Here is a 16,708-nt window from a genome sequence, read left to right as displayed (position 1 = left end):
ACTAAATGAAAAGACTATACATTTCTGCAGGTAAATTCTTTAGAGTCGATATTGGGGTATTTGTACGTATGAATCTTTTAGAAACTATATGGGAGATATTTTTTTATGTCAGGAAAATAATCTTCCAGAAACAAAGTAGTCCAGCTATTCCTCTAGTCTACGACTAGTAGTCGATAAGAGACGCAAAGTGAAAAAAATATTCTGTTAGGTTAATGTAGGCGACTCAGCGCCACCTATAAAGCTGGTCTACCGTTTTCTGCGAAGCATCAATCATTGTAGGGAGTTTGCTCGGGGAACACCCGAGAAAGGTATGCAATCAACAGGAATTTACCTTTAGCTGTCAAATTAACTTTCCACTAAATGGGAAAAGAAAAATGACAGTGATGTCCCTTGGCCCAACTGCAGCTAGAGTGGATTAGCTCGCTCTCTCTTCTCTCTTTCGCTTTTCTTCTTTTCCTGTTAATGTGAGTCAAGCTTTTTGGTGTAATTTTAATCTGTGCATCTTTAATGTAATTTAATATATTACTGGATTTAATTTTGTATCTGTCTCTGCCATTTTTTCTTCTTTTCTATGTTTATTTCTACTGCCACGTCAGCGCCTTCTTGTCGTAACGTACATTCGCTGTGTCAGGGTTCAACGAGGTCACATTCCCCTCATGCGCATGAAAATTCACCAATTTCAAACAAATAATAAAAAACTGTAAGAGATAGAAAAAAAATTAAAGTAATTATAAGAGATCAAAACTGTGTGAAACAAAAATGTTTACATCTGAATCCTGCATGAGCAGTCACTTATTAGGTAATCCAAAGCTAATTAGGTAGGTGTAATTGAATTAAAATAAAATTTTCATTCAGGGTTGCACAGGATATATCATGCTAGCACAAGTTACACTTCCAGGAATCACACTTTGATAACCGCATATAATCTTGAAATGAATAAACATTATTCTTGTCAAAAAAAAAAAAAAAAAAAAATTCAGATTGATGTATTTAATAATACTATTATCGGTATGCTAAGAAGGTACAGAGCCACGCGAAAACAAATCACTACGGAGTACCAAGTGCCTGCGAATTAAATTTTTGTTTAAAAAAACATATTTCTGTAAAACTACAAAAAAAAGACAAATATATATGATACGCCGTTTAAAAGAGCATTTTAAAAACATTTGCGTGGTGTTAATTTCAAGAATTATAGGTTCTGATAGGTTTGTAGTAAGCTCACATCAAAGATAGTAACTGTATCGGGCAGAGAATTCACAACCCGGGTGGAAGGTCAAAAGTCAGAAATTAAGAAAAAAAATTTACACAACATATACAAGCATAAAGTATCAAACAAGATAATATTTTATTAGAATTTACATTAGAATTTAAATATTACCTACTGTTTTCTTCTCATTTTTTTTTTTGTTGTTGTTTGAGTACAGATCCATTTCAAATCTAGTGTCAGTATGGCGCTCAAGTAAACAAAACATAGAGTGGTTTTAACACGACGAAACTTTTTTCAGCCTTTAAAGGGAAGTAATCGTTGGACGAACAAGACCTAAAGGTTCCCGTGTTTTCTCCCTTATGTATTTGCTCATTTACGCACAGGGTGAACTGTGACAGAAAGCTTGGTGCACAGTAAACGCAGGTCTGATAGACTAACATTGTGCATCTCTCTGAAACTAGTTTGTGACCGTTAGTGTGGTGCTCTAGCAAGACTTGTCATTACTGAACCATGTTTTTGTCTGTAAAAGTTAAGCCACTCTGACGAAGATTGACAGTTGAGCTTCCATAACAATACATCATACTCTCAATTACTTTTTAAAGCAAAAATTTATTCACTTAATGAAGATGCCATCCAATAGACAAGGCTGCAGACCACATATGTATTGATGGCGTTACTTAATAATAATAAATTATTAAGTGTCGGCGAGCCTAAACAAAGAATGTAACTAAACCAGAAGTTTTCTAGTCTATGAGATAAAGAGAAAAAATGAATGAGATAAAAAGCAAAATGGGCAGAGAGACGACATCCAATATCTGGCAGCTTTTCAAGTGTGTGATCAAATGTCATCAACATACGTGTTACAGATAATAACGTTCCAATGCCTTCTGTCACATTTGTTACAAATTATTATTTGTCTTTATAGTCTTTATGACAAATGTGATCAAGCATGTAGTCTGGTCCAGGGCATGGAGATAAAAGTTAATGCTGTTACTAAAGAGGTGATAGTTACTTTGTATTTTTTATTCACAAATTACTATAATAATAGTTTCTTGTTTTTCAAAAATCTTTTAATGTGTGTTGAAGGAAAGAACTCGTAGAAATATCACGAGACTAAGTGGTGAGGCTGTGACGGCGCACATATAAAACTAATTTTTTCAGCCTTTTCTTTTTTTTTTTGTGCGACACCTTCTTCCCCTTACAATCACCTACTTTATACTTCACCCCAACAGACACAAGCAAGGGCACATATAACTGATATAAGAGGGTGGAAAGAAATGGCAGTCAGGTGGCTGATTTTACTTTTACAAAATCTTGGGGCCTTGTAACTTCGTGACACAATAACTCATGCCTTGGTGATCGTGGTAACATCGCTAAAGCTTACTAGATAGACGACAAGACTGAGAGAAAGTAAGAGGGAGGAGGTTGAGCGATAGAAATTATGGAATGAGAGTGAGAGGAGAAAAAAAGTAAGAAGGGAGATGGAGGGAAAGTGGAAGACAAAAAGAGATAGAGCGAACAAATATAAGGAAACGAAAGAAATGCATTAAAAGAGGAAGAAGACTTAAGAGGAAAGGTGAGATGATTCGAAAGAGTAGGAGTTAAAAAGAACAAGAGAAAGAAGAAACAAAATCTTTGGAGAGATGGCCTCTCAAATCTGGGGGCTTTTAAAGTCGGTGATGAAATATCGTTAATCACGGGAGCTATTGACAACAGCGGTCTGTCACCAGTTTGTGGCAATGATGTGTTGCTGATGATAGATGGGCTTCGAACATCCGTCCTCTCTGAGTTAGCCACACACACACACAAAACAATCCAAATCTATGAGAAAAAATTTTTTATATTTGCAGAAAAGACGGTATACACAGACGGTGAAACTTCATACAATTGAAAATGTCTTCGGATACAGACAATTTTCTATGCTGTTTCTAAACCAAAGGTATTTTAAGCTAACCTTACAAACAAACAAAACATAAATAAAAACTTCGATATGAAAGTTATAATTGATCTTTCATACTATTACTTCGGAAGAGAATATACTGAAGAGGTCTTGTTTGATTGCTTGGACAGAACGATGGACTCTCACTTGGTGCAAACAACGCATTGCAGGATGTTGTTGTTGACGTAAGGAGGACAGGGTAGACTGCCACAGATGCCAGCCACCAGGTACAGCAGCCTGCCGTTCTGGTTAGCGCTTGAGGCGATGCGGCCTTCCAGTTTGCTGTCCACACAGATGAACTCCGTTGACCCGGCGTGTCCGTCGTACCCGCTCATTAGAAACCCCGTGTACTCGGAGCTCCACCCAGTCGGACACTTGTTGGTGCCGGGTATCATGATGCTGGCTGTACGGTTGTTGATGAAGCACACGGCACACAGAGCATCAAAGTCGTTCTCTGCACGTGATGTCACTTCGTACTCCGTGCCGTACAGAGAGGAGACGTAGGCAGGTCTTGCTACGTCAGTGGCTACGGGATTGGGTGGTAGACACAGGTAGTTGCCTCCAGATCCGGTCGAGGTGTAAACACTGCCCCCCATATAACCTTTTGGATTACAGAATATTTACACGTTACTGTGACATTATCGCACGTTTTATTTCCTATCGTCTGTTAGACAGCAGTTCATCAAACCTAAGATTTGATCATTGTTTTACACACACTTTGTCAGAAGTTAAAAAGCAAAAAAAAAAAAAAGTGAATGCCAACTTTTGCAAACATAATTTGCATGCACACTTTATTCTTCTACAGTAAACGATAGTCAGGAACCATTCAAAACGATGTATTTCTTTCTCAAGAATCGTAAAAAAATTACCGTTTTTCAGAGCAGTAATACATCTACAAAGGTGTGTTTATTGTGATACATAGATTATATAACAGAAATTAGTTTTCTCCAATCTATACAGTCTAATGCCTTGAGGGAGATAGATACACTTTAAGAATAAGTTACACAAACCTCAGACTAGATAACTGTTCATGTAAAGATGTACAAATATACATTACCCTACCCGCTAAAAACTAAATGAAAAACTAATTACACTAGGCTGGAGAGATATTATTTAAACTTTTTGCTAACATATTTGCTTATACCTGAACATCTTTTCTGGGATAGGTAAAGATTGCTCCTTATAAGAACATTCACAATGATATAAAAGAGATTTTAGGGAATGGAAATGTTTTGACGACTTAATATTGTGAGTCTATCAAATAAATCAAATAACAAGAATGTAAAACAATGAGTAAAGGATTCATAAGTTACTAAAAACGAAATCTACCATCTATCCACCTATTCATTCACATACTCATACTGTCCAGTATCGTTGCAATAACATCTTTAATTCGGTTAAAAGTGTACCAGGAGCAGTATGCGATGCTTTAAATTTCAGAAAATGATATAAAACATTTTTATAACTCATGACTTTGAAATAAACAATTCTGTAGCAAGAAAAATAACCGATATTACTTCTGTATAAACATTTTTCAAACTATTATGACTTCTCAATGTGAAAAGTCTTTGACAAAGAAACATTTGATGTCTGCATCAGTGCAATGTTTGTTTACCTGAATACACCGTCGCTGCTGCAGAACCACACCCACTGTTTCCCCAACGTGTGTAAACGGTACCTGGAACAAAAAGTGTTTAAGTGTTAGCAGAATGATTGTCTCTTCATTCTATTTGACATGCATGCGGCTCCAATTTTATATATCACATTTAAGAGAGTAATAGGTTTATCACAGTAAATCCATCGCTTTTACCATCAGACATAATTTTTACAACCTGACCTGCTTCATTTAAAGTGATGTAATATTGACTTTCTCTCCTTCTGCTATCCACCTTGCACAGGGGCAACACAGTCCACCTTCCATTTTCTTTACCGTATGAATTTATAATGATGTTTATAAATACCTTTAGCTTCACTCTTTTCAAGTTAATTTGTCTTCTCTTCATTCAACCTTCTTTTGTCTTCCAACTGTGGAATTATTTTTCCTAATAATTTTCCTTTTCTTTATTTTTTGTTCTTTTCTCACTTGCATAAGCTATTGTTTTGCTCTGCTTTTTCTTAGCATAGTTTCGAGAAAGGTCTGATTGGACACAACAAATTGTCATTTCATAAAAGGAATATTTCCTTAATTATTCCTTTCATATGGAAGGACTTAGTAGTCCTCTATAACTTCTCTACTAACTTAATTTGTTGGATAACTTTTATCCTTTATGTGTGATAAATGTAGCATCCATAGCTGAAATTTCCTTTCCTTTCTTTTTCTTTGTTACTTAATCATCGAGTGATCAAAGAATGGTCATTTCAATATCCTGGGCTAATATTTGCATCCATAACAAGATCTGAAAGTAAGTCTGACATCAGAAAGAAGTCTAATATACTTTATTGGAGGGGCCTTTTCCTACACCAAGTGTATTGTAGTACTTCTGGATTTATTTTGCCATGTATTAAATAGGTCCAACTTTGTTATCATCTTATCAATTTGCTTTACCCTCTAATATTGTTGTTATGCTTATAATTATGATAGTCTACCTAGAAATTTTTAATAATTTTCCAAAGACCCCTATAACTCATTGCATTCTTCTAGTTGTCAGTAGAAATTTGGATTATTATTGTTTGGTCCATAGACATTACAAATTAGAATTTCTTTTTATAATGTTATGACTGCTATATTGTAATTTTCTCCATTGTATCTATAAACTTTTGAAACTGAACATTTGAAATTGTTATTAAATAGGATGGCCAACATACATGAGAAAGAAGTATATGAATGAAAAATGCAAGAAGATCCCCGTTCTGCAGAAATCATTTTGAAGGTAAATTAAAAAGCACATATAGTGAAATACATGTCACCTTTTTTATATGTCACCTAGGCTCTGACAATTCATTGAAACCAACAGACTTTGTGAGGTTGTGCCCATAGTAAAGTAATTTTGAAGAAAACAAGAAGCAGCACTAACACTAAATGGGTACTTAATGGGTTATTATCAATTGCCTCTGCAAGTAATGCCAAGGGTTTATGTTACAGCTAAATAGCTTTAAATAACAATAAAGAGCACAGCAGTTAATACAAACTTTCCACAAAGGTGCCTTTATTTGATGAACAAAAGCTGATATGGAAGTATTAGGTATCAAATGAACAGATAAAATGGAAATACATAGACAAACAAAAACACACGGATAATCAAGAAGTTCATAATATAGCTGGCAGAGTGTCATAAAATAGTCAACTATTTTGCCATGTAAGGTAAAGTTAAAGGTCATCCCCTAACCTTTTTCAGGTCAGAAAGGGGTGAGGAGTGAGACCTCATATTTCTTGGGGCCAGCTTTACATAAAGGCGGTGTCCATCTCCTCTATCTCACTGCCTTACCATCCCCAACCCTCTGTGAAGTCACTTTGGTTGACTGAGGGAAGTTTGCTGCTCTAATAATCATTAAACCAGCGCACTCTCAGTTTGGATGCCAGAGCTCTAACCACTCAGCTACCCGCTGCATTATGAGAGGTGATCAAGTTTTTCTGTCCTGGTAGTAAAAGTGTCCTGGTGGTAACTGTAACTTATGAATCTGTATGTCTCTACAAACATCTGTCTACAAAACATTACCTTATCCCAATTGTCTGAATAGAAACACATGTTTATGTGAGTGTATGTGTGTGTTAACATTGTGGAAAAGCAAACAAAGCAGGCCTTAAATAGGTAATAATCAACCAGTTGTTTTAGAATCTCTTGTTACCCTTTTCTAAAATACACATTTTTCTATATTAGCTTTGAAAGCATATAAACATACGCAAAAGTGTTTGCATTATTAAAAAAACACACTATATGCACTAGCATTAAAAGAGTAACAAAATAATCTCTGCAGTAAGAAACATGTCAATCCAATTTATCACATTAATCAAAAACATTGAATAGGTACACATTCTTGTTTGTATGTATGTGTTGGCATGTAGTAAATGGGTCTTAAGTGGATAAAATTTAACAAGTTGTTTTAGGATCTCTTATAGGACCTAAAAATATTTAATAAAAATTGCCTTTTCTAGCATAATCAATATTTCTTAACTAGTATTTTAAAAAAAACAAAAACATAAACGAAAGTGTCTAAATTTCACCATGCACTCACTTCACCTTATTACTGTCAGAAAATTAAATTACATTCTCTTGCCGCACTTCCTACCCTAATATTTTCGTGCAGCAATAAAAATTTCAGAAATCTGGTGAAAAAAATACAACAATTTTTCCATCTGCACCACATCTTATTGTGAATAGCTTCCAAAGAGTTTACCTGAGGCTTACAGTTTTATGCAAGTGTTTCTACAAAAGGACTGGGAGTATGTAACTTTGACTCACTAAAGTAAAAACAGTTTTGTTTGTCCTTTTTCCAAATGGCAATATTAAGGTAAGGGGAAGAAACCCATTGATTTATTGAGTTTATGTTTTCTTTGTAATTGCCTTCAGGGGCAGTGAATCCAGTAAATTAAAGTTGGAGGAAACGCAAGCGAACGTGAAATAGAGAAGGTAAAACTGAAAAGCTATATATATATACTCATCCATATCTTTTGATACAGATAGGTCACATAAGGGCCTGGGCCTGTTAGTATTTTTTTAACAAAGAGAAAAGTTATTAGTACTTGTGGCATCTTCACTGAAAACAGAGACCGGAGTTACTTTTACGATTTTGTTTGTCTGTTTGTCAGGAACAATTGAGAAACTAGTTTGACACCCTAGAATAGACAGTCAAGCGGCGTAAACTGGACTGAGCTGGTCACGTGATCCTGTACAACACTAGGTTGAAGACTGTGTCCTATAAAGGCTCCTTTGAAGAAGGTTGACTCCACGGTGATGTGAGGAAGAACTGATGACAAACGTGAGGGAGAGGACTGGTCGCCCTGTGCAGGACCTGCTCACCATTTCTCAAGGCAGCCTGAGTGGGACCCTTGTCAGCAGTCGCGTCTACCCATGTGCTCTCTCTCCACCCCAAAACGACTGGATCCAGTCAAGGAACAAATGAAGAACTTACCAAAAACCAAATAAATAACAAAATGATGAATTCAGTGAGTTCCTACGAAAGTCTAGTGGGATATTCCAATGACTGGGTACAGCTCAATACAAGATGCTATTTCACAAAACCTGGTGAAATACTCAATGAACCTACAACATCATTGAACAGAGGTCGAAATACGGCATGTTTATAAAGAGAAATCGCACCTACTTAACAAATGGTCCCAGCTCTCCCACTGAGGTCTCCGCAAGATAGAGGTCTGCATACACTCTTGGGCCTTTATTTGAATATTTAGGTCCTGAATGTATTTAGTTAAACAATTTTATAAAACGTGGAACAATTTAAGAACATTTAGTTTTAAATGAGATAAAGCTGTTTAAACCGGAATTTCGCTTCCTCCAGCACACACTAGTGTAACAAATGTCTCCACCCCTGAAAATTCAACCGAAGGATAAATTTTCCGACAGAGTGGGAAAACCGATCTCTTAAATAATTCTTGTTATATCAGTTTGTTCAAATCCAAACAGCGGAAACAATTCGTCTTTGTTTTATTTCTTGTTTGTTTTGTGATCTTTCGTTTGCTTGTCAACGCCTGGAGTTCTTATCTTAAGCCATGCTGATTGTGATAATTGCGGTCATGGCTTTTAAAACTGTTTTAGCCAGTTTGGAACAGCTTGAAGCTGTTTTAAATTTAGACGAGAAAATATTTCTTAAACCGATTCGAAAGCGTCCGTGAAACTCTTGTAAACGGCGTAAAAACAATTTCTTAAAATCGTTTCTAAATTTGCTTCTACAAAACAGTTTTGTGCATGGTGATGCTTGTAGGCAACTCATTTCTGTTGTTGTTGCTGTTCCAGGTGAAACTGTGAAACATAAGGGCTTTAAAGGGAAGGGAGGGTCCATCGAGGACATCTTTTTTTCACGGTCTCTTGATTCTTCAATCAAGCGCGAATAACTCATCTTTCAATGTCCCTTTGCGTTACCCTAGGGACACCAGAAGATTTCAAGTGTCCACAGCGAAGTTTGTTGTTTTGTGATTGGCTGCTGGTGGTAGCGCAAGTCAGTAGGTCAGACCTATGTACACAGAGCAGATAGGGACTCACACCTCGACTTTTCAGGTAGATTGCCGTGTGTGTGCTGAATAAAAACAATGGTAACCCACAAAATATGCCATTCTTTTAAAAGACCATTTTCTTTAGCAGTATACTTTCTATTTATGTCAGAAATGTATTAATTATCAGGATGCCGCCCCATTTGGGCGAGGTGGGGGATGAGTCAGGTCTTTGTGAGGCAAATACAGGATGAGAGGTGGGAGGTTGGGCATCACTTAAAAAGTCTTCTGCTTTGTAAATGTGAAAAACAATATCAGCTTGAAACGCTTAGTAAGCAAAGGGGTGGGAAGAAATGATAGTCGGAAGGAAGACAGGAAGAAAGATTTTTTACAGAAAATAAAACAGGCCAGAAAACTATAAAGGAGAGATGAAATGAGACAAGAGGAAAGATAGTTGGTGGAAGTAAAAAAGGAAATATTTTATTAAAATGCGTCCTGCAATACGTAAATCTAGCCACAAGATTCGGAATCAAGGAAGGAAAGACAGTGATAAGAAAAAAAGAGAAATTTGTTCATGTTTTCACCAGTAAAAAGAAACTGATGAGAACGTTAGAAAAAGAGGAGCGAAACGGAAGGGAAAAAAATTATAGCAAAATATGCTCCAAGAAAGAAAAACTTCATGATACTTTTCACTTAGTAAAAATGCGAATGCCTCTTTGGCTGTCCTTTCAATTGGGTGACTACCCACCAGACATGAACACCTGATTTATCAGTGACTGCCCATCAGACCTGATTTATCAAAAAAGGTTAACACCAGCAAACTCCTGGACACAGTAAACCACTTACAGCTCATTGCCCCTACAAGTCAGGCTATGAGACTACTCCTCTCCCTCCCCACATGTCTCCCCTTGCCTTCCTGGGTAGTGTTTTAAATTTTGGTTGTTGTCTTTTTCTTGCATGATTCGTGCTTTTAATGTTTGTCTTTGTCTCCAGCCTGCCTGTGTCGTGTTATAAGGTTTGGCTGTTGTCCATCGTGCCTCAATATTTCTTGTTAGTCTATCGCTATTACTGTGCTCGAACTTTCCCATTCCAGTAGTTTTTTTTTTAAACTTTATTTCTGAAACCTCATCAATCTCCTAAACTTTCGTATTTTCCCTTATATTTTCGTTTATTTAATTTTTTTTTCCAAAGTAACATTTCACAGTGTGTGAGACAAATGTCTGCCTCAGAGCTCACCTATGGTATGTTTGTGTCAAAGGCTAAGCAAGTTCTCCAACATCGTTTTTTTCGCTCACGCAGACAGAGGCGATGTGGAGAGATCCGAACTGTCACTAAGGCCACCTCTGCCCGCCCTTCGCGGTCTCCGAATGCTCATCGCCTCATTTCATTGCAACGCGGGTCAGGCTGAGAGAAATAATCCTGGATCAGCCCAGCGGATCGTACTGGTCAAGATATCTTATTCCAATCACTCTCTTCGCGCCAGTCACGTCCCTCGCTATTCCTCCTCTCTCCGTATTTGAGGATGGGCGGCCACAGCGTGTTTCCCAGTTCCATCGTCTTCACTGCAGCCAAGTTCTTGCATTTCCATAGTGAGCCTTTTTACAGTGCGCGGGTGAGTGCATGTGCGTGCGTGCATATGTGTGTGTGTGTGCGCGCGCGCGTGTGTATTTCGTGCCCGTATTCTTGGGTGTGTGTGTGGAGTGGGTGGGGTGTGGTGGGGTGTTCGTGTGTGTTTCTATCTACACCAAAAGAATTCTTCCATGCATGAAACAACACTATAAGCATTGCTAATAAATAAGAAAATGATATGAAAAAAATCTTTATCGGGCTCTGGAATAAGCCCTGTTATTACATACTGAATAATGTATTAACCTATATATTTAAATCGTTACGACTGGAATCTTTGAGAACCTGGCAAGCGTACTTAGTGTTTCCAAGTATAAACATAAAGTAAACTCGAGCGTGTTAATGTTTGAATACCTGTATCTGAACAACAGAATGAACTTATTCACACGTACATTTACTTTAGATTTACTTTTAGATTTACTTTCTTGTTGCTTTTTTGTAGATTTTGAGCACACCAACACATTTACAAACATTCTATTTCCCTCCCTTCGTCTTTTTGCTGTCGACACGCACACAAAAGAAATGAATATATGTACAAAAGATTGATTTGCCACATTAATGATCAATAATGGAGTCTTCATTTGGAAGTCACCTTACAGATACTTCACATATTAGTGTGAACGTCTCTGCCGGTGGTGGAGCGGTCCGATGGCGCCTGTCACCAATACAGTAAAAGTTGGCTGCCCTGAGTTCATTTCTCGTCTCCGGCACGCTGTTCTTTCTCTGCACCTGGCATCTGTTTACAAGGCTGGCTGCCTTGCCATAATAAAGCCTCAGCTGCTGACATGGCGTAAAACACCAATCCTACCTCCCCCCTACCTCTGCCGGTGGTCGAGCTGGCAAATGGTCGAAATGTCTGGTATTATTTTTTTATGAGACAAAAGGGAGGCTATAAATAATAAACTCGGTGAGCAAGGGTACACGAGTTGCTTCCCGTTAAAAGCTAAGTAACTCTCAATTGCAGTTTTTTTTTTCTTCTACCGTTTAAAGAGATGTACGAGACAGCCTACGCAATGCTCGAGCGTGGTTTACTCCCCACTGCACCCTGTCTGTGGCCTTCGTCAGCAGTTGTCTCCCCAAAGCCTGACCTCTGCCCCCGTCCAAATGGTGTCGTTCGAGCTTATTGATGAGTTCTTTCCCCTTAGCACACTGGCATCATGTGCAGACGTTACACGCGCCTGTGGAAGTTTTTTTTATGGCTTTATTGATGATGGTTTGACTATCGTAGCACATTTTTCGCTGTCCCTTCCCTGGGGTTAACCGATGGGGCAAGGGATCGTTGGCCTTCATGGAGCTGGCAAGATTTTGTAGCTGCGTCCATAAAGCTTGAGAGCAAAAGCAAAAATGCTGCAATTGTCAAATTACTAAGAAATAAACACAGATTGGTGGCTTAGCTCTTTTGTTAAATTTTATGTAACGTCCATGAAACAATTCCATTTTTTTGTGTTGATGTCTCTGACCCATCTAGACACGGCCATGACCACAGCAGTAATAGAACTGGAAAGAGGGAAACAACCCAGTAGTGAACGTAGAAGTGATTATCACAGTTGCGTCCCTGGATTTCTCTCTGTATGTGTGGAAACGGTATTGATGGATGGGTTAAAAAAAAATCTTTTTCTCTCTCTCACACACAAAGAAATCCGTCGTCTCTCTTGACGCTGTTGTACTTCCTCCCCTAAGTCTGTTGTTCCTTCTCCCCCTCCTTTCCTGTTGATTTCTTCTGCATTTTTTCTCGTTCACTACGATATCTCTCAGGCCAGCTTTCAGAGAATTCAATCTGTGAGTTGTGTGTTATAAGTGTTGCCTCTATGAGTACATGAACGCCATTTCTTGATGACAGGAATCATTATTGTTTTATTGTGACCTTTTTTGACGTTGTACACTGAGACAACAAGCATTTCCTTAACTTGAAAGTCTCAAAGACAAAAGAAACGATATTCGATGTTGGGACAAACCTCATGCAATCGAAAGTAGTATCTATGGTGACTGCGGCCTGTGCTCCTCAGAGAGTAACAAGGAATAAACATCTATGGAGACGTAATCGAGATAGTCAACACTTTTAAATATGTAGGGCCTCTCTTAGGAATCTCAACGCACTCGAATATTGAGAGCACTCTGTACGTCTTCAGCGCTTAAATGAGGTTGCTTCCCTTGAATCGTTTCCCTGCGCCTACGAATCTTTGTTTCGCCAAGTTTTTTTTACAAGTTTGAAAGTAGAACCTTACAAATAAAACTTTCTTTCTGTGTTCATTCTTTTATTTCTTTTATATTATTTATTATTTATATTTTATATTATTCCCACTGCTCAGTACTTTTGAATACAACAAAATCTCGTGTAAATCTAAATCTACAGTCTCTAGGATTCTTGTCTTGACTACTAAGCATGGTTCATATAATTCATATTCCTGTACTCACTGTTTCTATATTTCTCTTTCAGACACACGGACTCCTTTTTATTTGAATTACTCACTTAGTCACTTACTCCCATGAAATCTTAACGCTGCATCAATTAATTCATTTGTCAAAACTTGTCCACCCTTTTAGTTACAGCTTATGTAACCCTAGTCACAGCTTATTAAGCTCTTTTCTTCCTGATTATGCAGCATGAACACCAAGGTGTGCACAATAACTACCTTTATGGTTTATTTTGGTGTAGAATATCGCATTAAACGAAAAGAGAAAAATGCCATTGTGTAAAAGACACATTTTCCCACCCAGCAACATTGTCTCTGAGACTCTTTATGCCCGAAGTGACAGTCTGTCCCAGTGTTCACGTTCATTTGTTCTGGCATTATTTGCAAGAACCTCATCGCTGTCCCCAGCTTCAGCTTCCCCTCATCCCCCTGGCTCGTCGGCTCAGTTCAAACCAACATCATGTTCCTGCTCTGTCCCCAGATGCAAACGCCGGGCTGTATTTCTGTGTTTCTCAACAAAAGAGTGGACGACGACACCATGTTCGCAATTATCCCTCACGTCTGCAAGCGAAATGAGCCATGGTGAAGCTGGACCGTTAGATAAAGAGAGGGGGGTGTGGAGACAGATTAGCGAGCAAGAGCTTGTGAATTGTTGGATAGCGCCCCTTGATTATGTCTTTTCCAAATTATTGATTCGTTAAAAGCGCAAGGGGAGGACAACTCTAAACAGACTCAGTCTCCTCCCTTGTCACCATAGAGAACTGTGAGTGATCTCAAAGTGGCATGTTCTTGAGGCACAAAAATGTGGTACGTTTGCATTTTAATAGCTTCCGAGAATTTTTCCCCCATCTTTCTTGTTGAATGTTGGTTTGCGCTAGACCGAGTGCGCAAACATGCAATTCTCTTCTCCTTGTCATATCCGACATTTTTTTGAAATTAAAGAAAAAAATTGTTTGACAGGAAAGTGTGAAGCAATATGATTTAACTTAAAAACAACTCAGCGCTGAAAGCTTTCTTAAATGACGCAACATGGAGAAAAAGGAAACCACAATATGAACACGTGATGTTTGCTTCTCAGAATACAAGTATCCAACAAACATACTGCACTGTGCAACATTACACATTCACTAGATATTCTAGTATTTTATGCGTATCGCCTAGTTTTGTATTTAATCGATTGATTGATTTATTAATTGATTGATTGGTGGATAGGTTATTTGAGATTTGAGGGCCATTGCCCCAAAGAAGTGGAGCAAACAACAATAATAACACAATATTGCAACCTATTTTTGTGAGAAATGCTTGATTAGTCCACAACTTGTATCATTGCTTGCAGTCTAGCATTCTATAGACCAGATCTGGGCAAAGGCCGGCCCGCCTCCTGTCTCTGACCGGCCCGCCCGCCCGTATATATACTATATATACAGTATTGGGTAAAACTGAGTTAACTATATTAGTCCGGCCCTCTAAAACCATCCCAATTTCTCATGCGGCCCCTTGGGAAAAATAATTGCCCACCCCTGCCCTAGATAATAGTTTCTGTTGATAGAGAAATGCTCATATTAGCTTTCCATATAAGTGCTGTGTAACTAAGCACTTATACCTGGGTGCACTTTCTACTTACCTGCCGCAGTCAAAGCTGGCAGAAGCAAGGCGCACACAAAGATGCTGAGGACAAGTGTCATGGCTGCCGTCAGGTACTGAATCAGTGGATGACGATACAGATACAGACGTGGACCTGCCTGTACTTATATAGTCAACTGTCTAAAGACAGAGCACAATGAAAACAACATCTGTCGTTTCGCATCACGGGTAATTATTATTTTCCAGTGAAGAAAAATCAGTCTGCTGATTCACATCCGACATGTGATCAGTCGTATCATCAATAAAAGGTTTTGTCCTTGTGTATGGTGTGTGACAACAGGACCAGTTGTACCGTTACCCAAACTTGGAGATCGCATTGGGCGCAATCACGGGGGACGGTGGTGCAAAAACTGCCTGCTGTTATTTTTTAAGATGAATAATGTTGGGAAAAATTATAAATTTTAATGGAATGACATCAGCAGGACATTTTTCCTCTGCTTGCAATTTGACCACCATGCTATAGTTTCTTTGTACATTTGAGGGGGAATTGTCAGTGACCAGCTAACCAGAGGGAAGTAGAGGATGCAATAGAGACAATAGAGGGGCGGGGGCAGTAGAGAGTGTCGGTGGATGAGGAAGAGGCTGGTGGACTACTTACCTGCTACAGGACAGGACTAAAGGAAACATGTTGTTATTCTACGTGTCACAATAATGCTGACCTAGAAATACATATAGAGTGGGAAGAGGAAGGAGGAAGAAAGACGAGATGACGATTGAATGGAATAGGAGATATAGCGAAAAAGTGAATGAAAATGGACAGAGAGAGGACATCCAATATCTGGTGGCGGGTGATCAAATGTCGTCAACATGCGTGTTACAGACAATAGCGTTCCCATGCCATTTGTCACATCTGTCACGTCTGTCACATCTGTCACCAGTCTGTGGCCATAGAGTATTCTTGTTGTCGTTCAAAAGAGACAAACAATAACAACGAAAATTAGGAATCGAACACGCGTTCTTCTGTCTAATTTTACGAAACAGTGAATATACAAAATGGTCGTGCTCACGCACACACACACACGCGCGAACTTCAGAGGTACAAAGCTAACTAAAATGTGTATAATGTGATATAATTTTCAATAATTATAGTTTTTCTTGCTCTAATCTCGTTGAAAATAATATAGAAAAGATGAAGAGTGGCACAGACACAAAATTAAATCCAGGAATATATGAAATCGCTTATAGATGCACTGATCAACATTACACAAAAAGTTTGAGTCAGTTTAACAGGAACAGACGAAAAGCGACGGAAAGAGATCTTATATTCTCTAGCCATTTAGGATAAGGGACATCACTCTCATCATTCAAATAGAATTGAAAGATGCAACAGCTTCTAAAATTTTAAGGGAAGATTTTTGCTATTTGTTTGTTGTGTGTTGAAGAAAAGAACACGTAGAAATATTTCAAGCCTGAGTGGTGAGGTTGTGACGGCACACACACATTAAACTAAGTTTTCCAGTCTTTTCTTGTTTTCTGTTTACGAAGTCAAAGGGCGTGTGATAAGTGTGACACCTGGCACCAGCCGGAACCGCTGCGATCTTTGTGCAGTGAGAGTGGGTAGAATTTTCACCTGGTGGAGGCCAGTAACCAGCAGCATTTTAGGCTCCACTAAAAAGGACGAACTAAAGAAGAAACAAAATTGGAGCCTCTAATATCTGGCGGCTTTTGAAGTCGGTGATTAAATATCGTTCATTATGAAAGCTACAGGCAATAGCTGTCTGTCACCAGTTTATGGCTATGACGTGTACCTGATTGATAAATGAGTATCGAACATT

The 16,708-nt window shown here is 38.3% G+C and overlaps 1 protein-coding gene across 1 annotated transcript; it reads right to left on the bottom strand.

Annotated features, from left to right (window-relative positions):
* Positions 1-3,055: 3,055 nt before the first annotated feature.
* Positions 3,056-15,007, bottom strand: LOC112553833 (short-chain collagen C4-like). The gene is made up of 3 exons (XM_025221297.1): positions 14,914-15,007; positions 4,762-4,824; positions 3,056-3,747 (listed from the first exon to the last, which is right to left on the bottom strand). The coding sequence occupies exons 1-3, from the start codon at positions 14,972-14,974 to the stop codon at positions 3,290-3,292; spliced, it is 582 nt and encodes a 193-aa protein (XP_025077082.1). The 5' UTR covers positions 14,975-15,007; the 3' UTR covers positions 3,056-3,289.
* Positions 15,008-16,708: the final 1,701 nt, after the last annotated feature.

This window comes from Pomacea canaliculata, linkage group LG13 (assembly GCF_003073045.1).
Source record: "Pomacea canaliculata isolate SZHN2017 linkage group LG13, ASM307304v1, whole genome shotgun sequence".
In the NCBI taxonomy this organism is placed as follows: domain Eukaryota; kingdom Metazoa; phylum Mollusca; class Gastropoda; order Architaenioglossa; family Ampullariidae; genus Pomacea; species Pomacea canaliculata.
The sequence above is the reverse complement of the archived record's forward strand: the minus strand, read 5'-3'. Positions and strand labels throughout refer to the sequence as shown.